This window comes from Phalacrocorax carbo, chromosome 1 (assembly GCF_963921805.1).
Source record: "Phalacrocorax carbo chromosome 1, bPhaCar2.1, whole genome shotgun sequence".
In the NCBI taxonomy this organism is placed as follows: Eukaryota; Metazoa; Chordata; class Aves; order Suliformes; family Phalacrocoracidae; genus Phalacrocorax; species Phalacrocorax carbo.
The window spans coordinates 56,021,476-56,048,607 of record NC_087513.1 but is presented as its reverse complement, the minus strand read 5'-3'; the positions used below and the strand labels follow the sequence as shown (position 1 = coordinate 56,048,607).

At 42.8% G+C, this 27,132-nt stretch overlaps 1 protein-coding gene across 1 annotated transcript in view; it reads left to right on the top strand.

Moving 5' to 3' along the window:
* Nucleotides 1–20,723, top strand: part of EP300 (E1A binding protein p300) — a 64,615-nt gene extending 43,892 nt beyond the window's left edge. Inside the window, exons 20-31 of the mRNA XM_064453664.1 lie at nucleotides 2,217–2,297; nucleotides 4,812–4,868; nucleotides 6,314–6,391; nucleotides 7,470–7,537; nucleotides 9,135–9,285; nucleotides 9,640–9,786; nucleotides 10,192–10,305; nucleotides 12,048–12,213; nucleotides 12,889–13,053; nucleotides 15,116–15,277; nucleotides 15,712–15,993; nucleotides 17,305–20,723. Of these exons, the coding sequence (XP_064309734.1) occupies nucleotides 2,217–2,297; nucleotides 4,812–4,868; nucleotides 6,314–6,391; nucleotides 7,470–7,537; nucleotides 9,135–9,285; nucleotides 9,640–9,786; nucleotides 10,192–10,305; nucleotides 12,048–12,213; nucleotides 12,889–13,053; nucleotides 15,116–15,277; nucleotides 15,712–15,993; nucleotides 17,305–19,545 (3,712 nt within the window). The 3' untranslated portion in view covers nucleotides 19,546–20,723. The remainder of the gene's footprint in view (nucleotides 1–2,216; nucleotides 2,298–4,811; nucleotides 4,869–6,313; nucleotides 6,392–7,469; nucleotides 7,538–9,134; nucleotides 9,286–9,639; nucleotides 9,787–10,191; nucleotides 10,306–12,047; nucleotides 12,214–12,888; nucleotides 13,054–15,115; nucleotides 15,278–15,711; nucleotides 15,994–17,304) is intronic.
* The last annotated feature ends 6,409 nt before the right edge of the window (nucleotides 20,724–27,132 follow it).

Genomic DNA, 27,132 nt, shown 5'->3' with positions numbered 1-27,132 from the left:
CTCTTCTGTTTGCAGAAACATGCTGTTTTACTAAACTTTGATCCTGCAGTTAATTAAATCTTCAGTTATCTAAAAATCATATATGTCTTGTCTTTTCCTTCCTACCATGCAGCAGTATTTTTCATGCAGAACACTGAGTAAACTATGCAGCAAGTATATTAATGCTCATAATACATACTATACTTGGCAAGTCTTTGTTTTTCTCGTGATGTTAACACTGAAGAGTAAACTTACTTTTGTGGTGCAGATCTTCATTGGAAGATATGTGTATTCAGATCTTCAGTAGATTGATGCTTGCTCCCAAGTTTCCTTAAGGGAGTTCCTTTGCAATAGCTGTCAGCAGCTATGTGAAGTGCTGTCACTTCTATGGCTTTTTTTAAATTTTTTTTTGTCTTTGGGTTTATTAAGGGATTTAAACCTATTTGACTTCGGAAAGGTTTCTTGCTAGGTGTCTCTGCCAACTGGGGAAGCGAGGTAGGAAGAATCGGGAATATATGCTATAACAGGGCTATGTCCCCTGGCCTGTCACCATAATGCATCTGTTAGAGCAGAGGGCTGGTTACCTCCGAACTCTGTCACCTCCATCAATTTAGTTCCTGCTCTCCATTCTTTCCAACAAAACAATCCCCAAACAACAAAAATGTGACGGCTTTTACCTGAAAGCCAAGAAGATGTTGCAAGAATTGTAGCTTGCTTATGCACCTGGTCAGGTGAAAGCAACCAAAGAGCTACAGGAGTTGTATTTTAACTGTCTTAGGCTTCATAAAGGTTTGTAGTAGTGAATGGAGGTTTTTAGGAGTGTGAAGTAGAAAATAAGCTTATAGTATCACATAATAACTATTGTAGTTTCAGACTTCTATAGTGTAGAGCTTTTGGTATCATTAGTTAGTATCTTCTGCTTATGCTTATATGTGGGCAAGCGTTAGATGGACCAAAAGACTGTTGTTCAAAAATCTGACATGCTTTACATGTTTTCAAACTTTAGAAAGGAATGTTTGCACTATAACACATGCATACATGTGATGTGTAAATTGTTATATACACACAAGCATATATATCTATAGACTGAAATGTACAGTTCTAGAAGGACTATCCTCTGCATCATCTCAGATGAAAATTTTGAGAGGGTTGAGACACCTGGGTTTCATTTTTTTAGCTTAACAGCTGCTATAGTGTTGCTTTGCATGGCTTTATAATAAAGTTGTTAGAATTTTATTTCTTTTTATTTTTAGATGTCTTATGCACTCAATTAACATGCCTTAGTAATGAAGAGGCTGCAGTTTTAGTGCATTTGTGAGGGCTGGGGTAGAATCTTGACTTAACTGCTATTTTGTTCAACTGTAAATGAAATCTTTCTCTGTAATGCTTGCTGTATTGATACCCAGGCTGTTCTACACTCAAACTGGGCTATGGCAGTCATATCAATGTAAAGCATTATATGTGTAGTTAGTGTCAGGTATTAGTTAACATACATTTTGACAGTTATATAATTAATGCATGTAAGATTTTGAGGACAGATTTTATTGCTCTTTAAGCTTCTGATGTTTAGCTTTCCCTTTCAACTGGGAGAGAATCCTGTGGCCTTTCAGCATTTATACATTTAAGATGGGAGACTACCGCTCTTCCATCGATCTCCTGCAGATCCTCCTGCCAGCAGAACTGCTGTGCTGATGCACAAGTCAGAGTAGCAGTTCTTCCTTCCTTCTGCTCTTTCCCCTTTCTCATTTTAATTCTTTGCTGTACATGGCATGGATTATTAAAATGAAGAGGGTATGGGTATGCTAAAATAGAATGCTCTTGTTTATTTTGTTTTAATCATATGCTGTTTGTGAACCCATTTGAGATTTAATGCTAATCTGTGCTTTGCCTTGGCTTTCTGCTTTGTGTTGTCTTGTCCTGCTTCTGTGTTTTTGTTTTTGTCCTGTAAACCCCCATTTCTTTGTGTGTGTGTTACTTTTTATTTTCCCTTCATGCTTGTCATTGTCTGCACTTGGCTTTGATTGCACAAAAAAAACCCACAAACCAAAAAACCAAACCAACTAAACACAATGTGGGGCCCATAAATCTGCATCACTGAATATCCTTGTCGCCGTTGATGACCTGCTCTCTGCTCCTGTCCCTTCCTTGGCCTGCTGTGATTGGTGGCTCCGTTGCTTGGCTTGGGCTATGTTGTGTGGACGGAGCAGTTCACCCAAATATGGCCTTCTTGCTGACAGGTATCATTTCTGTGAGAAGTGCTTCAACGAAATCCAAGGGGAGAGCGTTTCTCTGGGAGATGACCCATCACAACCTCAAACGTGAGTTGCCTGTGTTTGCTTGGGCTGTGTGTTCATAAGCTCTGTGTTGGTCTATAGTGCTTTCTCAAAGGGAAGGATTTTAGTTTTAGGTAACCCTTGCTGTTTGTAGGCTAGCAGAAGTTGGATCAGATATTCTTTATAAAAGCCTGGACTTGTGCTCTAGATATTTTTTTAAATCTGGACTGACTGAACAGTAATGAGAAATAAGCACTTAGTGCTTGAAATTACAACTATATCAATAGAGGGGAAGGAGAACCACTTTTTTCCTGAAAAATGTGAAAGTGTTCTATTGCAGAAAAGCAACCGTGCCTGCAGGCAGGTAGGTGTCAGACTTAGTTTGAAAGAGTCAAGCGTACCCCATTCTGTTTATAGACTGGCTATTCTATTAAACTTGTATTCAGCTTCAGATTGTTTTTCATCCAAATCAGAAGCAGGCAACTTCCTTAAGCCGTACAAACATTTTACTGTTGGAGTGCCATCTGCTTATGAGAAATACCGTGCAGTTGTTGAGGAGATCACAGTAAAAGGTAGTGCATGGATTTAGTTGCCTTTCCAGGCTGGTGGCAAACTGTTGGGGCAGTCTTTCATTCTGCTGTAACCTCCTCGCACCTCCCCAAAAAATTCTTGAAACGGAATTTTTGGAGGAATCCATTGAGGGGCAGATGAGTGCCAAGCAGTTACTATTTGAGCTGTTGAAGAAAGCTCTTTGGGGGGAGGGCATTGCAGGAACGCTGCAGGTAGAAGTAAGTGAGGAACGTGGGAAAGTCTGAAGCCAGGGGGTGAGTTGTCAAAGTTGGTAATTGGACAAATGGAGTTTATCTTCACTGGAAGCACAGGTTGTCTTCAGCAGCGTGTTACTAAATCCTGGCAATGCTGATGGTTATATCTAGAACAGTGAAAGAATCCCTTGGGGCTTGAGAAGATGTAAGAGTACATCTGCCTTTCTGGAAGGAAAAGGGAAGAAATAATGTTTGTATACTGGTCAGTACAATGGGCCACGCCCCCGTGGGTAGTACAGATTACTACTGTACTAGAAGCAAAGACTCAAAGTTTAATCAGTATTGTCCAGTTTTGTTAATACGAGATGTAGGATATGAAGTACTTATATATGAGAAGCAAGTATCTATATACATGTAAATCTGTGTATAAATAAAAATCAGATATATTCATGTTTATATATAAATTTTTGTTCAGCTGCTGAGAGAGCATGATCTTTCTCATACACATAAGTTGGAATGGTTTGCCACAAACCTTTGGGTCAGGATAGAAGGCAGCATAGAGTACTCTCTCAAATCTAGTGTAAAAATCAAACACAGGTACTAGATACAAATCTTTTTCAATAATTAAAATAATAAAAAGGTTTTTTGAACACAAGCAATGGTAAGAATATACTTCCAGCTCTTGGTATTCCTTTTCGTAGCTGATTGAAATGCTTGGTTGTGTGTAGTGAGGATGGAGGCTATAGGCTGCACATGAGGAGCAAGTACACTTTTGAATGTTCTCTCACCTGCTTACAGGCTTCCTCTTAGGAACTCATTTTACTGGGGCATAGAGATCCTGCTCCCTTCCTCTCTTCCCACAACCTATAGTTAAAATGAACAAAAGTAAAGAAGAAATCAGTAATGTGTGTGTTAGGTCCTGTTTGCACTTCTGGTCATCATATTATAGTTATTTGAGGTAACTGAGTGAAGCTTCCTCATTAGTCTGCTAAGGAGCTTGAAGTATTCTGCAGGTGGCATTATTCAGAATAAACACTGAAAGAAAAGGACAGGAAGGTTTAATGCACCTCATGCAAATTGCATTGGGGGTCTCATTGCATCTTAGAGAGGTACATACCGATCATCTCACATTTTACAGCACCCTCTTTGGGGTAAATTCTCAGAGATCTGGGTATTCTTGTATGATTGTTCCTGACTGTTTTGAACCAGACTGGTGTAAAAGATAATTGGGACCTCACTGTCAAAAAGATGGGATTTCTAGCTTTGCAAATGCTGTAGGGAAGGTAAAGATATGTAGAGTAATGGCTGGGCTGGGGTTGTAGGGTTTGGAAGCTGAAATTTATCATTTGAAATTTAGGAGGAGGGCTAGGGGAATCTGAAATAAGATCACCTACCTTTCTCAGTAATCAAAGATAATTGAAATTCTCTGCCCTCAGAATATCAGAGAAGCCTATGAAATAGTACTTTCACTATGAAATACTGACAGACTGGTCCAAAACTTGAATGTCGGCAAGTTTTACCATTTATCCTGTAGTAAAACTGAATAAGGGTGCAGTGTGGTTCTCTATAAGCTATTGTCCCATAGAAAAGAATGTTTTCCTTGGGCAAAGTAAAGGGTGGCATGTATTTTAGTTGTCTGTCATTTTGTGAAGCACAATTCCTTTCCTTGTAGTTCCAGTGAGTGTTTAAAAAAATCTGCTTGCAAGTTTTGTCTTGGTGTGTGGATGTGTGTGATATGGTGTGTATGTATGTTGTCTTGTGTTAAAACTGAGTTTTATTGCCTGTTTCTCTGTAGCACGATAAACAAAGAACAGTTTTCAAAAAGGAAAAATGATACACTGGACCCTGAACTGTAAGTAATGCTGTCACACTTTGAATAATCCTCGTTTCATTATAACTATTTTGTAAAATACATGTTATTCATTCACCATCAGCTTTGTTTTTTGATGTTTTCCAAATTTTATGTAGCTCTGTTACCTGGCAGGGGCTGCTCAGTAAGCAGCATATCTGGCATTCTGTCCTGAGAACCCAAACCACCACAGCTGTGCTTGAAAAATATGTAACGGTGTATATATGGGCCAAAATTAGTGCTTTTTTTGTCTTGAATGTGGATTCAACAGAAAGATGAATGCAGATAACTCTGCTTTGAAACCCTGTTGTGCCAAATGCTCAAGTCTCAGAACTGATTTGGGTCATTTGGCAGTAGCTCTTCTGGTGCTGTTGGCTTTTCTAGTTGTCATATTTTACAGGCAGCTGTAGTAGAAGGGAAAGTTGTTAAATTTGAATCAGCCAGTTCTTCTACACTTCTCTGGAAGCAGAACTGTAGATGTTCAGTAAAATTAAGATGATGGTGACTCAGCTGCTTTTCTTTATAGTCTTGGTGGGTTTTTTGAAACCACTTTACATATTCCTGCATTATACACCTATGCTGTTACTCTGCAAACATTACCTTCATTCTCAAATGAATGAGCAAAAAGGATATGTATTCTTCCCACACCATACTTCTGTGGGCATAAGGGTCAGCCAGTTCTTCTGTTTTACAAGGGCTGTGGGAAGGAGAATAGTAACTTGATTCATAAGTGTTCTTTCCCTTTGTTATAGTGAAGATGCAGTCTAATACTAGAATACAAGCCGAACTTACAGTATGATACCATATGCCCTACATAAATGACAGCTGATTCATTCAAAGTCTCAGACTCTTGTAGACAGACATGTTTAAAAGGAGTCGGATTGTCCTGATACCTTAAGTATTTTGGGGAATTATATTCACCAACATCTGTGAAGTAGACCATATCACTTACCTCAGTTGTCCTTAAATCTCTGCTAGTCTTCTGAAAGTGACTTTGACATTGCTTCTGTTTTCTTCCTTCCCACCTTTCTGCAGTATATTTGCAATGTACCCCAGGCTTCAAGCATAGTGGGGCAACTAACAGCCAACTATTTCTCCTGGTTCTTCGCTTCTGAGACCTGTGAATCCATTTTCCTCTCTTCATTATAGCAACAAGCAGTTTACAGATTTTATCCTTAGAAGGGCTTCACTTTAAAAAAATGAGTGGAGTGGATGGCAGTAAGGCAAGCAAATGGTAATAATAATGTGTCCCTGCATAGTCTACCTGACTTGAGCTGGCAAATTCTTAACTCGTTCTGGAGGCTGTTCTCAGCATAGATGTGCCCTCTATGTTAAATAGGCTCAAGAGCCTAAATGCTAGAACTCCTCTAATAAAATGTAACAAGATATACAAGCAAGTAATGATATTACTAACCTTGCTTCCATTCTCCCTCTTTTTCCTTTGACAGATTTGTTGAATGTATAGAGTGTGGAAGAAAAATGCACCAGATCTGTGTTCTTCATAATGAGATAATCTGGCCTTCTGGGTGAGGTGTTTCTCCTTAAGTAGAGAGTATATGACGGATTTACTAGAGTCAGTGCATAAACTTCCTTGTATTGGTTATATTTAAGAGAGTCTAATGAAAGTTGCATTTTCACCTGAAAATTTTATGGAATATATAGGATAACATCAAATTTAAACATCACATCTTAGTGTTTGGTGTGGAGTTGTTTCTAATCTTAAATGTTTCTAACATTCGTTTATTGGGCCTTTCAGCCTTACATTTTAGCTTTTATGTTTAAAGGTACTAGTTCTTCATGAAAAGATGTTTTGGTTCTGGCAACAATTTCATACTGGTTTATTTTGTATACAAGTCATTACTTTGTCATCTTCAGAAAAATTAGTAACTGCTAAAGAATTTAACAGGTGAAATCACTTTTTTGATCTCGGTGATCAAATTAAATCTGAAAAACAGTCTAGTCTTTAGATACTCCATAGTTCTTGATCAAAATACTGCTTTTTATTTTTCTGATTACTTGAAAAGCTTTTTAAAGAAGCTGATAAATGATGTGTAGATAAAGCTCGATAAGGGTTCGTGTTCCCTTTCTTGACACACAAGCTATGACGTCTACCATTCTGTTGTCCCATCCGCACTGCTGCAAAAGAGGGTAGACATCCTGTAACAGAGAAAGAATCTGCCTGTTATTTCATGCTAGAGTGTACTTGGGTGGTCAGAAAAAAATTCAGCCCCTTGCTTTATGTATTGCAGTATCCTGGTATTCATCAGAGACAGCAGTTTGAGACTACTTCTTCCAAGAACACTTTAACCCAATATTGTTAGGCCTGCCAGTGGAGACCCTGTTTCCTGGGCTTGCAGGTGGTGACATGGGTGACTGACAGGAGATGCGCCCCCTGGAGCTTAGATCCTCCTCTGTAGCTCTGAAACAGCTGAGCCATTTCTGCTGGCGCTGTTCTTTGTGCTGTCTTGTATTTAAAATTTCAGTTACGGTACTTTGCAGACCAGATAAGATCTGGTAAACGATTTTGTTTTTAATGGTAAGATGCTAAGGAACTTCACTGTCTGACTTGGGGTGGTTTTTCACTTTCTCCTATTTTTGCTTCAGCTTTGTCTGTGATGGCTGCCTAAAGAAAACAGGACGAACCAGGAAGGAGAACAAATTCTCTGCTAAAAGTAAGATTGACACATGCACTAACAAATCTTAAGTAACTTGTTAAGCATGTGGAAGAGGTTTTTTTTTTGCTTGTTTTTCAGTTATTTCAATTTTTTGAGTTAAAGGTTACTTTTGGTCAGTTCTGAACATCAGTTCTGTGATGTTCAGAATGTTTGCATTCACAGGTGTTGTCACTGGTTAATAGTCTGTTGTAGAGGGTTAACGTACTGTTTTAGAGCACTGCTACTGCAAGATACGCATCCTTTTATCTCAACTGCAGTATTAATAGCATTGGGAAATAGTTGCTGTGTGACTGCAGTCTAACCTAAATTTATGATAACATGTTCAAGTCACCGTGACTGCTGCTGCTCTTAAAAGCTTTGATGGAGATAAAAGTTGCATCAGGTGGTGACAAAACTCTCTCTAGACATTTCCTCTTGATCAAGGCAGCTGATTTGAAGGCAATGTAGGAGGAAATTGGTGCGGTCATTGTCTGTTCTATGGACAAAATAACTCTTTCAGAAGCTTCTTAGGTTGGTGTACTTCTTAAAAATAGGTATATTTCTGCTTAAAAAAAAAATCCCCAGCCAACCAATAGCATCAAGATTCTAGCAAGTGTTAATTGTAGTGTTAAGCAGTTACTTCTTAAGATCCTTCTTTGGAAAAAGATGAAGGAAGATATCAAAGACTGTAAATTGTCTTGAAATTTGGGGGGGTTGGCTTACAGTTCAGTCACAGAAAGCGTTTGCTTCAACTGTTCTTACGAAACAAAAAGCAAACCACTTAATGGTTTCAATATCTGTGTCTTTTTCCAAAATCAAAACTTCCTCAATTCACCGAGAATACAGGAAGAATACAAGGGTTCTTTTACAGTTTTTATCAGCTTTTGTTTCTAGCAATCTTTATGTATTGCATACTTAACATAGCATAGTGATGCTTTACTGAAAGGTTTCAAGTTGGAAGAAGACAAAGCCGATCAGCAGATATATAACTCTACCAGAAGTAATGGACAGCAACGAGACAGGCCCTGTTGCACCAGAAGTCTTAAACTCCCTTTCATCTCTAGGTTTTGTGCCAGCTAACATTATGCTTGTACTTTTGTTTCTCACTTTCAAACAATCTTCATACTTCTAAACTAAGTAGGTTACTTGAAGATACAGTTGTATTTAATTGTTCTTCCCAATATTGAAATATATTATTTTGATATGTGGAGAGACTAACTTGGCTAGTGTGCCATTATAGACAGAATATTCTTTCAAATGCAATGTCTGCTCTTGAAGCTCTGTCTGAGAGCAGTGTTTTGTTGTAATCTAGTTTAAGTAATTAATAGCTTCTATTCAGGAGGAGCCTGAATTGTGATTGACTTTTAAGACAGATAGAAATTGGGTTGGAAATACAGATCCTTTCTTTGTTTAAATAATGTATAAACCATAAACGTGCCTGTAGGTGAAATACAGCTCACCCCATCTAGAACTGTTAGTGTTGAAAGATAAAGCTTTAATTCATGGTAACATACTGCATTCATTAAGAGTTACTGTTCTATTAACATCTGAATAGAGAATCACATTTCAACGGTTTAGTTTTGTATATATTCAGAGCTCTATTTTTTTCCTGAAGGGTTACCGGCTACAAGACTTGGTACCTTCTTAGAGAACAGAGTCAATGATTTCCTAAGACGACAGAATCACCCTGAGGCAGGAGAGGTTACAGTTAGGGTGGTACATGCATCTGACAAAACTGTCGAAGTAAAACCAGGAATGAAAGCAAGGTATGCACTCTCCATTTCTAATTTTGCTGTCTTTTGGGGGAGGTGGAAGCTATTTGAATTTACTTATGTGTTACTATTTCGAAAAAATAGTGTGCTGCAGTCAAAACCTTACCACTGACAGTTCTTGACGAACAGATGTTATAGCAGCATATTAATCAGTTGTGTTGAGTGTCATCTTTTTCATAGTAAAAAGTGAATGTCTGGTATTTTGAGTAGTCTGTAAGCATTTAACTTCAAAATTGCACTAAAATTACACTTAGAGTAACCCTTATTATTGTTGCCTTTACTTAGTGATGGGTATTCTCTGATATGTGACTTTATTTGGTATCCCTCTTCACCCTCTGTAATCCGCAGGTTTGTAGACAGCGGAGAGATGGCCGAGTCTTTCCCTTACCGAACAAAAGCGCTTTTTGCCTTTGAGGAGATCGATGGTGTGGATTTGTGCTTCTTCGGGATGCACGTACAGGAGTATGGCTCAGACTGTCCTCCCCCCAATCAAAGGTGAGGAGCTGGTGAAAGTTAATTTTATTTTGGTACTGTCTCAGTTGAGTGAACTTTCTGAAGCTCTGTGTAGAGCTTCAGTGTTGCATAGGACTCTTAGTGCTGTTAGCTTCTAGGAACAAAGCAGCTTCTGTAAGGAATAGGTCAGTTAGTTGCTTCTTACTGGGGATGCTGGCTGGCAGTGTTGCCTTAAGGATCTGTTGTCAGGATTCTCAAGGAAGGGATTGGATAGTTAGAGAGATGTGGCTAGGATATCAAAAGAAAGCTGAGTTTCTAGAGGTAAATTAGGATCAGAGGCTCTGAAGATTAATATTGTATTGGATGCTTCAAATGTATAAAATAACATGAATAAACTTGTAGAACTACTTGGAAATATCTGCTTCTCATCATGCCTTTTTTTTTTAGGCGAGTGTATATATCTTACCTTGACAGTGTTCATTTCTTCCGCCCTAAATGCTTGAGGACTGCTGTCTATCATGAAATACTAATTGGGTATCTTGAATACGTCAAGAAACTAGGGTAAGTCTTTTTTTAACATGTTCGTTTGTGCAGCATTTGTGCTAGGTAGTTCTTATTGCAATTTACTACATCCTATTGTGCAGAATATGTTGCCTAAATATCGACTGGTGATAGAATAACTTGGCAGCAACTGTGTATAGTTGAAAAGGAGAAAAGACAAAAAGGGTTCGCAAGCTTTTCAGGAGAGGTTTATGCTTCAGATATTTTAGGTTTCTGAACTTAGGTAAAACTTCTTAAGTCTAAGTAGAAAATGTGAGCCTTTCTTCTGGACTATAACATTTTGCTGGGCTCGTTGATAGTGCAGTCCTTGTGTAATGCCACTGCTTTAATCAGGTCATTCCTTTGGTCTGGCAAGTAAGTTCTTACCCATGTTTTTGAGGAGAAAGGTAAGCATATTCTGTCTGTACCGATTAACTCTGTAACAGCTGTGTAAGGCCACTAAGAAATCTCTTCTAGAACTAGTAGTTGAAATTGTGAGAAACTGAAAAGTTAGAATGAGGAGAGTATATTTGAGACAGTGGAAAAGAGAACACAGAACAACTGAAGAAGTGAGAGAGGTGGAAATTAAATTAGCATGATTACTGAAATAGAAAAGGCAGTGAAGTAAACATCAATCTACTGTCAAACGTATCTGGTGTAGCTTGGCAGAGGGTTATTAATGAAGAAATCATTAGGGACTATGTTTAGAGTACTGGCATGAGAAGAATTAGGGGAGTCAAAATGGAGGTGGGCAATTCTGTCTTCGGTACCTCAGTGAGACGATATATTCCTTAGTACTTCAAAGGCATATGTTAGACTTTTCTGCTTTTTTTAATTGTGTATTTTATAACCTGTGAGTCGGTAAAATTGCTGCGTAGAGCTCAGGGCTCAGTTCTACTTAATGCTGTTTTCTGTGCTAATGGGTAACATCAGGTTCTCATTTTGGGAAAACAATATCAGTCACGCAATATCATCTCTCCCTTCTCGGGTAGAAGGAATGACAACTGGCTGCAGTTCCAAGGGTTTGGGTAGGGTTCTGCAAAGCTGTTTTTCAACATGGCAAGGATGGTTATTTTTCTCTAACTTGAGATCTGACTATTCCTCCTACTGGAGTTCTTTTTAAAAACTAACAGAGAAGAGCTGAGGATGAAGAAGTGATCTTTTGTGGAATTATTTTCTCTGCAGCTGCTACTATTTAGATGTCATCTGTCTTCATAGTACTTAGATCGTACACCCAATAGCATAGGTTGACAGTGCTGTTTATGCCCAGATATAATTGTGAAACCTTTTAAAACTGATCCTTAAAGTTAAAAACCAGATGATTTGCAGCAGAAAAGTGAATTGCGTGTTTAAGTAAATCTGGTTTTAAAATATTACTAGATAATGAATGACTGCACTGTCTCAAGGAAGAATTATTCTGCCTTTCACTACTGAAATACCTAGTCCCCATCTTTCTCTTACTACTTAATTGGGAGGTGGTAATTGCAGGTCTATATCGGGCTTTGATTTCTACCTAGACTGGAAAACATGCACACTACTCCAAATACAGCACTGAATTTTAAAAAAATTAGTGAAAAGATGGTAATGCTATCACATGAATGAAGCTGGAATAAACACTAGAATTAAAATCTCAGAGCTATCTGTTGGCCAATCTCTTAACACCAGCTGACTTTGTGGTGGCTCCATCTCGTGGCAGAGAGGAGAGCAAGCTCTAGTGTTAATTGCCAGAGCCCACATGGACTGTTTTTGTCTAATGATGCTAGGTATACTACTGGACATATCTGGGCATGCCCACCTAGTGAAGGAGATGACTACATCTTCCATTGCCATCCTCCTGACCAAAAGATACCCAAACCCAAACGACTGCAAGAGTGGTACAAAAAGATGCTGGATAAATCTGTGTCGGAGCGCATTGTCCATGATTACAAGGTTTGTGAAGTGTATGTTTGGGGCGTGGGGAGGGTGGTGTCTTGGCCAGTCTTATCTTGGTTTCTTCCTTGCCTTATGCATTGTGTCTGATTCCTGGAATTTACTGTATTCGTTTTAAGTGAATTGAGCACTAGAAGCTTAGAGTTAAAATATATCCTCTTCAAAGCACATAGCTTCTGAAATCATTCTAGCAAGAGATATTAAATGATTCCTTAGAACAAACTGAATTCTTGAGGAATACTGTAAAAGAGCAAATCTCATTTCATTAATACAGAGAAAATATATGGAATCTTCCTGTGTTAAATAAAATTGCAGGGTTAGGCTGCTGACACAGTTAAAAGTATGTAAAATCTTTGGAATTATCAGGACTTCAGCTAGTGTTGACAATATGGTGATTATATTGTCCCATTTGGTAAGTATGCATATTGAAGTCTAGCACATGGTAATGATTTATTTCGTCAGAGTGGGAATATTTGAAATGTATTTGACAAACTATCTGTAACCGATGCAGTGTTAAATCTGCACTTAGAATGTGCCCTCATAAAATTAATTCAAATATTGAAGTAAGCTCTCCTTCCTTTGATCTGCTATTGCACTTTTTATCACTTACTGAAAAAGTTGCCTTTACTTAGGTGACTTGCGATAGCGGTAACCAAGTGTTTTGCTCTTTTTCAGGATATATTTAAACAGGCAACAGAAGATCGTCTAACAAGTGCAAAAGAGCTACCTTACTTTGAAGGGGATTTCTGGCCTAACGTTCTGGAGGAGAGCATTAAGGAACTAGAGCAAGAGGAAGAAGAACGGAAGAGAGAAGAAAACACTAGTAATGAAAGCACAGATGTAAGAATGCTTCTGCTATTTCATGATGTAATGTAAAAGTTGTGCTTATGTACGGCTAATTTTAAAAAGGACAGGGCCCAGGTACTTTGGTTAACTGACTTTTTTCACCTTTCTAGCTTCACTCTAATATATATTTCAATATTCCATTTTCTAAGTTAAAGCTGTTAAAATACCACTAAGCTACATTTTTATGAGCAGTGACTGTTCATATGGCTACAAACCTAACTAATTACCAAAGTTAATAAGATTGAAACAGCTGCTAGTTAAATATTTTGATGCTGAAATCCAATTATCAATGTTGCTGCTAACTTGGAAGCTTTTTCCTTAAGCTTTAGATTTTGTACAGTGGCTAACTCCATTTCTTTCCAACTTAGATGTTATAATACCAATCTTAGCAGAACATTCTGAGAAGGTAACAGTGTGATTTAGTAATTTACTCGGTATAGGTGGTTTTAGTAGAAAGGCATTTAAGGCATTGAGGATCTTAAGCACAAAACACTGCTGAACTGTTGCTGGGCTACTTGAACTAGAGAAATTTCTTGCTGGTACCTTGTGCAATTTTTTTTTGAGAACATGCAACAGCTGTGCTCTCACTTTCCCTAAAGAACAAAAAAAAAAAGCTTCTTAATTCAGCAATAAATTTGAAGATGAATGGATGCAGAATTTATGTATGTGCCCATTCGTGGATCTTCTGAGCTTTTATGGAAGAGGTGGTGAATCTAGGATTAGGTTAGTTGTTCTTCTCACACAGTAGTACTTGTTACTTAACTCTGTTTAAACAAACACTGCTCCTTCGTCACCTTATTAGAGATTAGATTTTTGTTGGGGTTTAGCATTAATCTTTTTCCCTAAAAGACCTTTGGATCAAAAAAGTGAAGCTTAACATTACAACCAGAGTTTGTGGTTCTCCTGTGCTGCTCTTTGCAATACCTCCTTCCAAGGACTTTGAATAAACTAAGTAGTGCAAGAGTAACCTAGGAATTAGGCAGCTTGATATCAAATTCACATTAACTGACATCTTGGGAAGGTTTTATTTAAAGGTTTGTTTTCCACTTGGCATAGCTGCAAGTTCCCATCTCTCTGATATACCAGAAGCCAGTCATGAGGAATCTGACTGAGCTCTGAGTGTGAGGTTGGTCAACACTTAGTTGATCCTTCCCAACAGTTTGGCCCCAAAATCCTGTGGTAGGGGAAGCTTGCAGCATGTTACTATTTAACCTTTGTTATTAAAAATAATTTCAACTCTTTATCGGCCCCATGTTTCACCTCTTGAAAATGAGGCAATATAAACTGTACTCTCAAATGAAGTGGTAGTCATTCATGTTCACTGGAAATTTCCATCCTGACAAAGTTATTTTAAGCTCAGGAAAAATGCTTATTTGGATAAGAATTGCTTTGATCCTTGATCATCAGATGCTGTAGTGTTTTGAGGGACCCTCTGAGAAGCACTGTTCAATGCTAATTGATTATAATTGAAATTAAGCTGACCCGTTTTGTTTGACTGTTGTAGCATATGATAGGAGGAAGGTGCATACTAGAAATTGTGCCACTAATGCCTTTTGGACTCGGAAGAACAGCTTTATATCAAAATCAGTTTAATGCAGTCTATTAAAATAAAAGATAAGTCTGTCAGAGAACTGTAACAAACAAAATTAAAGTGAATTAAGTCTTTCCTACCTCTGGTTAGTGCAATATCAGTTGCAGTTTTCAGTTATTTTTAGTTTTGAATTGCATTGAGAAGCAGTCTGTCGAACCCTTTTGTAATTATCCAAGAGGTTCTTCAGTGTTCAACTACAGCAGGCAAACAGGTTTCAGTAGAAACGTTTCCCTTGTACCTCCTGAGCATTTACGCTTACAATATTTTTAGAACAATATATTGCTGATCTTTATCTTCTGGAGTGATTCTAATGGAAGTAGTGTTTCAGGGGACCCTGGTAAGTGTCTTTGGAGCAAATTATTGTGAAGTGTGTTTTGTCCTACAGTTACAGAAGATGTGAAAGTAATAAAATGCTGATGTGGTGTGACTTGGATAACCAACATAAAATGCCTTTAAAATTTATAGGTGAGCAAGGGAGACAGCAAAAATGCCAAAAAGAAGAACAATAAGAAGACAAGTAAGAACAAAAGCAGCTTGAGTCGTGGCAATAAGAAAAAGCCTGGCATGCCCAATGTGTCCAATGACCTCTCCCAAAAGCTGTATGCCACTATGGAGAAGCACAAGGAGGTAGGAGACGATAGCATGAGAAATACATATTTTACTTAAGTAGAGAGGTATACAAAGCTGTTAAGTATCAAAGTTGTGCCCTGTAAGTTATGCAGGTTTGGCTGGAGAATTGAGTGGCACACCAGACAAGTACCAGTATTGCACAGGCAATGGGGATAAATACAGCTGTGCTCGTACAGAATTTCCTAACAGTCTAGACTGTCAAACAGTTTTACTGTTACTGTTCAGTCCAGTGTTCCTTAGCTAATGTTTCTGAAGAAGGTGAACCTGCAGGGAACCCAGAGGTTTGAAATTTCCCAGTCCTTACAAGCCCACCACCCTGGCAGAACATCATTCAAGTGTTAGTTGGTCCTGGAATTGCATATTCTGTGTAGTTTTGGTCGCCAAACTTCACATCTTGATAAGTGCTGGCATTGAGTCTTTTTACTTTTCAGGTCTTCTTTGTCATTCGCCTCATTGCTGGCCCTGCAGCCAACTCCCTGCCCCCCATCGTTGAGCCTGACCCCCTCATTCCGTGTGACCTGATGGATGGGCGTGATGCTTTCCTAACCCTTGCTAGAGACAAGCACCTGGAGTTCTCCTCGCTACGAAGGGCTCAGTGGTCAACCATGTGCATGCTGGTGGAACTGCATACCCAGAGCCAAGACCGCTTTGTTTACACCTGCAACGAGTGCAAGCATCATGTGGAGACCAGATGGCACTGCACTGTTTGTGAGGTATGCTTGGTGAAGTTTTTTGCTACTTCCGTCCCCATACCTCTGTGCCCAGAGTGCTCTTCACCTAAACTAATTTCTCAGTATTAACTGACAGCAAAAGATCTGTACAGCTCATCCTCTGGCAGTTCAGAAAGAAAGGAGAAGAAATGTTTTCCATAACAAGCGATTCTCCTAATCCGCTTCTTGGTGTCACTTTTGTCTTCTACTTTGAAGCTGTGGAGAACCTGAAGTAGAATTGTATTTGTAGTTCACTTAAGGTACTGCTGCTTAAGCAGTTGGGAACTGCAGCAATTGCTTGAGCTGTAATGGTAGGATCAGCTGACTTTTTCTGAAGAGCAATGCGTCCTTTCTTCTTCGAGCCAGAAGTGTTGTGCTGCACTGTCCCTGTAAATAGGGCTCTCTGCTGGTTTACAGGCATAGAGGTTTTGCAGTGGTGGAAGTCAGGTTCGTGTGCTTGGGTGACTCATCCGCTACCCTGTCATCTCTCTGTAGAATGCTGCAAACAGCATTTTTGTCTTCAGAAAGTGTTTGCAATACCAGTGTGTTTGAAGATCAAGTCCAGTGGTCTGGGTCAATGCTGAGCCCTCCAGAAGCTGGACTAACCTTGAATCTGGCTTGGAACTTATTTACTTCCAGCAGGCTAAAAAAATTACTGTCTCGGATTCAGTTCTGAAAAGCTCTGATCAAAATCTGATGCTCCCATTTCCTCATATATACCAGAAAATAAATTCGAAGTTTCCTATGGGTTAATGAATCCTGAGGAATTGGATCAATTATTGAGCCCACGCTCTTGTGCTGTTGCTTTCACAGAATGTAAATGCTGTTCTATTCTTCCGCCTGGTACACTCTGCTGTTTAACTTGCCTGAAAACTGAAAATGAATTTTTCATACTTTCTTCCCTCCCCTCCCCTGAAAATTGGTACTACTTCTGCTCTTGCCCTCTTCTTTTAAAGCAGCAGCAGATGGACAGATTTATTCCTTGCCTTTTTCTTCTCCTTTCCTATCAGGAAAGAAAGGGATTTTTCTGGCCCAGCTGAATGATGTCTAACTTCATAGCTCAGAGCAAACTTGTTTTTCAAGATACTTGTGTGTAGATTTCAGGCACCCTGGCACCCACGCACTTTCCCTGGCTATAATTTGGATTTATTCCTTCTCTAGTACTTCAACATGGTGTGAAAGATTGAATTTTTCCCTAGAGCAACAATTTGTCTGGAGCAGACTAGGAGTAATCTGTTGGGGTGGTACGACATCATTTATTTACTCTATGGAGTTTCAGGAACGCTGATAACTTTTCCTTCATTGTCTTTCTAGGATTATGACCTGTGCATCACCTGCTATAACACTAAAAACCATGACCATAAGATGGAAAAATTAGGCCTCGGACTAGATGACGAGAGCAACAACCAGCAGACTGCAACTACCCAGAGCCCTGGGGATTCCCGCCGCCTGAGCATTCAGCGCTGTATCCAGTCTCTGGTCCACGCCTGCCAGTGTCGTAATGCCAACTGCTCGCTGCCATCCTGTCAGAAGATGAAACGGGTTGTCCAACACACCAAAGGCTGCAAACGCAAAACCAACGGAGGGTGCCCCATCTGCAAGCAACTCATTGCTCTCTGCTGCTACCATGCAAAGCACTGCCAGGAGAACAAGTGCCCGGTGCCCTTCTGCCTCAACATTAAACACAAGCTCCGTCAACAGCAACTCCAGCACCGCCTGCAACAGGCACAGATGCTCCGAAGGAGGATGGCGAGTATGCAGCGGACCGGTGTGGTAGGCCAGCAGCAAGGATTACCCTCGCCAACGCCAGCCACCCCAACAACTCCAACAGGCCAGCAGCCCACAACACCGCAAACCCCACAACCCCAGCCTCCACCCCAGCCTGCCTCGCAGCCTCCACCTGCACCTCCCAACAGTATGCCACCCTACACCATGGCAAGAACTCAGCCGCCCAGCGCTGTGTCCCAGGGCAAGGCAGGTGGCCAGGTGACTCCTCCAACTCCACCCCAGCCACCTCAGCCACCAGTGCAGGGTCCTCCTCCAGCAGCGGTGGAAATGGCCATGCAGATCCAGCGGGCAGCAGAGACCCAGCGTCAGATGGCACAGGTTCAGATCTTCCAAAGGCCCATTCAGCACCAGATGCCCCAGATGCCACCTATGGGAATGAACCCTCCACAGTTAGGCAGGGGTCCCGGTGGTCACATCGATCAAGGAATGGGGCCAGCAGGAATCCAGCAGCAGCCACCGTGGGTGCAGGGGGGCTTACCCCAAGCTCAGCTGCAGCCGGGAATGCAGAGGCCATCCATGATGTCAGTAGCCCAGCCAGGCCAGCCGATGAACATGGCACCTCAGCCAGGGATGGGTCAGGTACCTGGCGCTGCTCAGCCCAAACAACCACCTCTGCCCCAGGCGGCCTTACAAAACCTACTGCGGACTCTCAGGTCTCCCAGCTCACCCATGCAGCAGCAGCAGGTGCTTAACATCCTTCACTCCAATCCTCAGCTGCTGGCCGCTTTCATCAAGCAGCGGGCGGCCAAGTATGCGGGGTCCCAGAACCCCCAGGGGATGGCGGGTCAGCCTGGCATCCCCCAGGGTCAGCCGGGTCTCCAGCCACAGCAGGCCATGCAAGGGCAGCAAGGAGGGGTGCACCCCAACCCGGCCATGCAGAACATGAATCCCATGCAAGCGGGAGTGCAGAGGCCCAGCATGCCCCAGCAGCAGCCGCAGCAGCAGCCGCAGCAAACCATGGCTGGGATGAATCCTCAGGCGCAGCAGATGAATATGAATCACTCGGGGATTGCTCCCCAGTTCCGAGACCTCCTGATAAGACGGCACCAGATGATTGAGCAGCAGCGCCACCAGCAGCAACAGCAGCAGCAGGGAGCAGGACCAGCACTGGGGCCAGGGATGGCCAACCACAACCAGTTTCAGCAGCCCCAGGGCGTTGGGTATCCCCAGCAGCAGCAACAGCAACAGCAGCAGCGAATGCAGCATCACATGCAGCAGCTGCAGCAAGGAAACATGGGACAAATAAGCCAGCTTCCACAGGCCATGAGTGCAGAGACAGGAGCCAGTCTGCAGCAGGCTTTCCAGCAGAGGCTACTTCAGCAGCAGATGGGGTCCCCAGCTCAGCCCAATCCTATGAGCCCCCAACAGCACATGCTCCCCAGTCAGGCCCAGTCCCCGCACCTACAGGGCCAGCAGCTCCCTTCATCGCTCACCAATCAAGTGCGTTCCCCGCAGCCCGTACCCTCACCGCGGCCCCAGTCCCAGCCCCCCCATTCCAGCCCGTCCCCCCGGATGCAACCTCAGCCTTCTCCACACCACGTCTCCCCGCAGACCAGCTCCCCCCATCCAGGACTGGTAGCTGCCCAGGCTAACCCCATGGATCAAGGGCACTTTGCCGGCCCGGACCAGAGTGCAATGCTTTCCCAGCTTGCTAGCAATCCCGGCATGGCAGGCCTCCATGGTACAAGCGCCACGGAACTGGGGCTCAGCTCCGAGAACTCAGACTTGAATTCAAACCTTTCACAGAGTACACTAGACATACACTAGACACGTTGTAGCATTTTGGGAGCAAAAAAAAAAAAATAAAAAAAAAGGAAAAAACTTATTTTCTCAAGACTTTTTGTACTGAAGACAAATTTTTTTGAATCTTTCTTAGCTAAAACAACATTTTTCCCTGGAACACATCTGAACTCTGCAGCAGTAGTTTGTGGTTTTAAAAAACAAACCAACAATGAACCTGAGGGACAGTAGAGTACAAAGAATATATTTTTGTTATGGCTGGAATCATAACCAGTCCTTTTTCTTGGTTATTTTTTCCTTGTGTGTGTTGGGGAGGTTGGGGGAAGCAGGTGGTCTTTTGGCTGTTTACCAAAGGATGCCCTACTCATGCCTCCAATAGGTTTTATTTTTTTTTTTAAATTAATGAAAATATGTAATATTGATAGTTATTATTTACTGAGGCAGATGGTAAACATTTTCCCTATTCTGGTTTTGCTTCATGTCACTGAAAAAAAAAAAAAGAAAACCACAACAGAAACAAAACAAACCCACATGAGAACCTTTTCCTAAAACCGGAGGACAAAAGGGGTTAATGTTGCTTTAAAAATACATTACATATATAAATATATATATATTAAAATAAATACCAATCTCTTCCTCTTTGGTTGGAAATATGTCAATTCTTTGAAAAATGTAAAAATATTAAATAACTCATTCCCCTCCTGAAGTCTACTTTTGTCCTCCAAGAATTTTCTATACAAGAGTCAGAGCTTGAAAAGTAAAAAAACTTCAAGTATTAAAATAATTTGTACATGTAGAGAGAAGACAACATTTTTTGCAAATACACAGGGGCAGCTGCCAAATGGATGTAGTATATATATTGTGGTTTCTGTTTTCTTGAAAGAATTTTTTTCGTTATTTTTACATCTAACAAAGGAAAAAAAAAACAATAAAAAAGAGGGTAAGAAACAATTCCAAAGGGATGATTTTAACTAAGAAAAAAAGTCCCTGGGGTTTCTTCTTTATGCTTGCTTTCTCCCATGCCCCTTTCCCCACCCTCTTCCACTTTCTGTAAAACTTGAAAATAGAAAGCAAAAAACCCTCAAATGTTGTAAATCATGCAATTAAAGTTGATTACCTATAAATATGAACTTTCAATCACTGTATAGACTGTTAAAAATTGATTTCTTATTACCTATTGTTAAATAAACTGTGTGAGACAGACAGCCTGTTTTTAATGTTTCCCTTCTCACCCACGTGTTGCTTGCTCTTAAAATGGTGGGGGCAGCGGAATACACGCTCCTTCCTTACAGTGTTTGCTCTGTGACTGTTTTAAAATGCAAATCTCTAATGAGGGTCGTGGAGTAATAATTAGTCTTCTCAATGGACGCTTTTGGTACAACTCTGCGTTCGTGTTTGTTCCCGGCATGTACCTTATACCAAAGAAATGAGGTCTGACCTCAGCAGTTGTGCCGGTCGGCGGTGCCCCACCCTGCTCACGCAGCCGGGGAGCGGCTGGTCTTCAGAGGACCTATTTTGCATTTTGAAATGAGAACTATTGTTTGGATATGTGATATTAAAAGATCCTCTTTCACTTGGAATACATTGTCCACCTTTTGGCACCGAAGTGTGAGCATGAGGTAAGCTTGTGTGCTCGTCCCGTAGGTGCTGCACTGAGACGGTGCTTGGGTCACCCCCTGTTGCATCTGGTGATCAGCCAGACGTAGGGTGTGTGCAGCACTTACTATTATATATATTTTGGGGATTTCCTGAACAGAGATTCTTCAGCTATGTAGTAAATCCAGTTGAGTGCTGCCCATAGCTGCCTGCACACAGAGTTAATCCCATCATATAAGAACATGTTCTCTGTCATGGGCTGGCTGGGCACCACGTATAGAGCTGGTCTGTTTGAGGGCTTCCCAAAATACAACCTTTCTCTGCGCGTGTATCTACAGCCCAGGGAGTAACTTGTACCTGGGCATTACACACCTGGCGGACCTAGATGTGATCAGAGCACATCATCTGCGTAATACCAGCTGTGTTCTGAGCATCAGCATGTCCACAAATCCCAGGCAAATAACGTGAGCAAGCTCCTGTCAGGAAACTGCTGGTGGAAGATGATGGAGGGGGGGGAACCTGGGCAGGTGGGAGCCTCGGCCAAGTGCCAAAGAGAAGTAATGGTGTATTAAGACGTGGACAAGGCTGTTAGAATGGGAGTAAAATGCTTGATATTTGGGTATAAACAAGCAGGACAGTGAATCTTGTATAAAAAAGGTGTGTTTGGTAGCAAGATGGTGGAAAGTCCCTGGGAGGCCTAAGGAAAGCAGCCTGTGCTTTGGCATTCTCCCTTAGGTAATCCTCATCCCGATCGCCCTGTGTGGCACAGACCAGCTCTGCGCCAAGCCCACAATTGCTCGGCTGCTTTTGGCAGGACCTGCTCTAAAGGAGAGCAGAAAACAACGAACCACACATTGAACGCTGGAGCAGCAGGCTGGGATGGTTTAGATCTGCATTCTCTGTGCCAGTTGTGGCAAGCTTTCCTTCCCCCCCCCTAAGAAAGCTTAGTTTTACTTTCAGCCTTGGGGCTTCTCAGGCTGGAGTATAAATAAAATTCCTTCTGACCACATACTAGCTAGTGAAGTGTAAAGTGTACCCAGCTTTCTGCTTGCATGCGCTTCGTGCATCCCAGCTTAGAGGCATGAATGAAAGCTGTTTGCTATGTTAGCACAAAAAATTCTGTTTTGAATTTGTCCTGCCTGCATGGGACCATCTGGTCCATGCTGGAGTGGGGAAGCTTTGAGACCTTGCAGGACAGCTTTGATTCAAAGAGCTACAGATCTTCCAACTTAGAATGCCAGCATAGCGACTTGCTTAAAAGATGCCACGAGGCGTTTTATGTGACAGAGCAGCTGCTGAGTCCCTCTTTGTAGATGCTGTCTCTTGAGCCGAGTTTATTGAAGTGGTGTGGGTGATCAAGGGTTTTGAATTTGCATGGGGTTTCATTCCCTTACATCCCTCCACCTCTACTTTCCCTGATTCTACTGGAGAATCAGAACGCACTGGTTGGGGAAATACTGTGGCTGACTGGGGAAGTAGTAGGACTTCAGAATGGCAACAAAATCAGGATGTCATTTGTATCACTGCAGTGTGCTCTTGCCAATCACGTTTTTCCAAGTTAGAGTAGGTTGTTTCACTTCTTACACCAGCAAACAGAACTCACACCCAACATTTTAGCAGTTCAGTCAAATATTTACTGTCCAGTTAAAATGATGCTGATGCTTATAGCCAAATAATATGCAGTTCAGTGAAGTAAACTTTCTAATGTCTACTCCTTCCAGTGCCCCTCTGCGTCCTAGGGTTGATGACTGAAGTTGCAGGTGGGGAGTGCTTACAGTCACATGGAGGAGCATAACTGTGGTTTCTCCCTCAGTCTTGGGGTCATCTGTTTGTAAAGAATTCTCTACACCTTGCTGTCCCCTGGTTCATTGTTCCACACTATGTACAGATTTACTGTTTATGGGGTGTTTGATATATGTTGCATGCTTGTTCTTTGGTATCCCTAAAACTGGTTTTACCCAGCTCCTGGTTACTTGGATGTCTTGGCCATCAGTGAATTGCTTCTAGCCCTGGGCCTGCAGTATCATCCTGTGACTCTGTGGGTCTGCACTGCTTTTTTTTTTTTTTCCAAATTCTAGCATCATTGACACCCTATTCTACAGAGTCTGTTGTTATTACAGAATAACAGAATGGCTGAGGTGGGCAGGCGACTCTGGAGATTGTCTAGTCCCCCTCCCTGCTCAAAGCAGGGTCACCTAAAGCAGGTTGCACACAGCTGTGTCCAGATGAGTATCTCTGGGGTACACACAGCCTCTCTGTGTACTCCCCCCACCAGGTATCTATAGACATGGGTAAGATCCCCCGAGCCTTCTCTTCTCCAGGCTGAAGTGTCCCAGATCTCCCAGCCTCTCCTCATATGACAGATGCTCCAATCCCCTCATCATCTTCCTGGCCCTTTGCTAGACTCGCTCCACTATGTCCATCTCTTTTACTGGGGAGCCCAGACCTGGACACAGCACTCCAGATGTGTCTCTCCAGTGCTGAGGGTATCACCTTCCTCCACCTGCTGGCAGTGATGTTCCTAATGCAGTGGAGGAGGCTGTTGGCTGCCTTTGCCACAAGGGCACGTTGTTGGCATACTCAGCTTGCCACTGGGATCCCCCAGGCCCTTTTCTTCCAGGCAGCATGTCCAGCATGTGCTGGTGCATTGGGTTGTTCCGCTCCAGGTGCAAGATGTTAAATTTACCTTTGTTGAACTTCACGAAGTTCCTGTCAGCCCATTCCTTCTGCCTGTTGAGGTCCCTCTGCATGGCAGCAAAACCCATTGTTGTATCTGCCACTTCTCTCAGTTTTGTACCATCTCTGAACTTCCCGAGGGTGTGTGTACTCTACCCCATCATTCAGGTCACTAATGATGATGACATTAAACAGTATTGGACCCAGTACCAACCCCTGGGGTACGTCACTAGTGACTTGCTGGACCTTGTGCCACTGATCCCAACCCTTCAATCCACCTTGCTATGCACTTACCTAGCCCATACTTCCTCAGTTTGTGAGGAAGTTGTCAGAGATGGTGCCAAAAGCCTTAAGTAAATTAAAGATGAACTATGTTCACTGCCCTCTTCTCATTCACTGAGACAGTCATAGAATCATAGAGGCCATAAGGTTGCTTAAGGATGATTTTCCCTTCAAAAATCCATGGTGACTACTCCCATACACCTTCTTGCCCTTGTTTGGAAATGGCTTCTGGGAAGATTTTCCCTGTCACCTTCCCAGGGATTGACTGACCTGTAGTTCCTGAGATTCTCCCTCGAGACAGGAGTCTCCTTCTTCCACTCTTCAGGAAATTCCCCCAGCCACTATGACCTTTCAGAGATAACAGATCATGGCCTTGTAATGACACCAGGCAGCTCCCTCAGCACTTGGGTGTGCAGCCATCAAAGCCCGTGGATTTGAGCATGTCCAGTTTGTTTAAATGTTCTCTAACATGATTCTGCTTCACTGAGAGTGTCTCCCTTGCTCCAGATATTCCCACTGGTCTCAGAGAGCTGGCATTGCTGAAAGCAGGGAACTTCAGAGCGGCACCCAGATGTGCTGATTTCCCAGAAAAGTTATGAGAGCTCTCTCCCAGAAGCTGTCCTCCCAGCACGTCCTTGTTTTCATGCATACATGTGGGCTGGGCCCCCGTTTGCCATGTATCAAGATCTCTCCTACCCACATCACACTGCAACCTTTGCTTGCCAAGCTAGTCCATCACGTCCTCACTTGATTGTCAGTTCTCCTGTCCCTCACCTGTTGTCCCTAGTTTAAAGCTCTTCTCCACAGGTTGGGCAGCCTTTGTTAGCAAAAATGTTTTTGCCACCTTGGTCAGTTGGATCCTGCCTCTTCATAGCAGTCCTTGATCCTTGAAGATGGACCTGTGGTTATAAAAGCTGAACCCCCATGGACACCAGCTGCACAACCGGTTGTTGACCTGCAGGCTGCATCCGTTCCCCCTCAAGTACTTTACCCTCACCAGCAGACCACTCATCCCCCATACTTAAGCCCATTGCATACAAAGCCATGAAGTCACACTTGATATGCTCCAGGTCTCCCTTGGCAGTATTGCTGATGCCTACGTGGAAGAGCAGCAGCAGGGCGGGTAACAGTGTGAGGGCTGGACAAGCCTTGGCAGCCTCTCCATAACATCCCAGATCTGAGACCCCAGCAAGCAACACATCTCCGTCGGCAGGTTGGTAGATGGGGACCTCCATCCCCTGCAGCAGGGGATGTCCCTGTCACTACTAGCACCCACCACTTCTGCGTGGTGCTGCTGTGTGGCTCGGGCTCAGGCAGTTCAGATGTTTCACTGGACACAGCTCCCAGCCTCTCATCTGCTGTGAGGGCACTAAACCAATTCAGCTGTTGTCCTGTACACGTGCAGGTGGAGCAGGAGATATCCTCCCAGTGCCAGAAGTCACAGGCTTCCAGCCTTCATCATCATGGGATGAGCACAGACTCTGCCTTCAGTATCAGTAAAGCCGTATCCCCGTCCAGGAGAGCTCAGCCTGGGCAGAGGCTCTGACATTACAGGCAGAGCTGTTCCAGTGGCTGCATGAGACCACGCCACGTGGCACGCCACCGCCATTGCTGAGCACGGGGACCCTGACCCCCTCTGCACACCCCGCTGTGCAAGCCCCTGTGTCTGTTAGCTGCTCTTCAGGAGTTGCTCTCTAGGCCCAGCAGTTACATAGGCTTCTCCCTAGTACCTGCTATCTATTCGTTATAATAATACATATGCAGTAAGTGTCACACCAGATAGTTGTACAAAAGCTAAAACAATGTTGGTAACAGTCACCTGGTCATTAGGCAATTGTTGTAACAGCAAAATGAGCTACAACACAGCTCCTGGCAGGCCAAGACAAGCCCAGACAGAGCCTGACAGGGCCCGAGTTATTCACACAGCGCAGGGCTTGTGGCCTCTTACAGGCGGCAGCAGCACCATGACAAGGCTGAGGTACACGACATGATGGTGACAGCCATCGCAGCTTCTGCTTCCTTTTCCTGTGCTTCTTCCGGTGTTTGATACGCACTTAGTTCCTCTGCAAGAAACACCACCTCCTGTTTCCAAGATGGCCTTTTTATACACACCATGTCCTTGATTGTGCTGCTCCCAGTTCCAACCAAACTCAGTGACTCTGGCCCAGCCTCTCTGATGAGTCTAGAGCTGGTCCTATATTGAAAGACAGCCATGGTCAGAAGAATCTGCTCCTAATGACTGGTTCTACCTAAGTGTGTGAAGCAGCCTCCTACCCTTAAAATGAGCTTTTCTTTGAAGAACAGCCACACATTGCCCTGGCTGGGGAATGTTTGTTTTTAGAAACCCTCTCAGCAGCTGCCTTCATACAACACAACCCTTGGGTAAATGTCAGTTTGCACAAGGAGCCATTTCCTCCCTCTGCTTGTCAAAACAGATCACGTGCTACAGAAGCCAGCCTGAGACAGAGCCTAGCCTGGCCGCTGAAAGTGTGAGAGCACAACGGGCTCCATCTGCAGTGGTTTCGGCAGATCTATGCCTACATTGCGGTTGAAAAGCCACAGAGCTGCTCCGTCAGACTTGACAGGCATGCTGTGTGCATTGGAATCTGCCTGTCCGACTTCAGTCTGGCACTTCATTTAGAAAAAAGGGGGTTTGATGACTTGCTTGAGTTGCCTTAGTTGCACTCCCTTAGAACAGGGTCTTGGCTGTAACCCCCCAGCAGGGATCCTGTGCACGGCAGATGTTGGAAAGGGAAACCTGTTCTGTAACCAGTGCTGTGGGTTGCCAATGTGCAATCAGCCATGGCTCCAGTCTACACTCCCTGTTGCAGGGAGTGAGGTGGATTTAGGGCTGGTGGAGGAGTTACTACCAGCACCACCTGCCATAGTTCTTTGAAGCCCTTTGTAGATCCTGGTGAAGCTGGTGTGGCTCAGACTGTTGTTTTCCCAGGTGTGCTGGGTGGTGGCAGGCTCTGGCATACCTTGGGAGCACAGAGCTATGTGGGACATAACCTCGAGCTCTGTCAGTGGGTGTTTTGCTTCTCCCCATGCCCTTGCAGT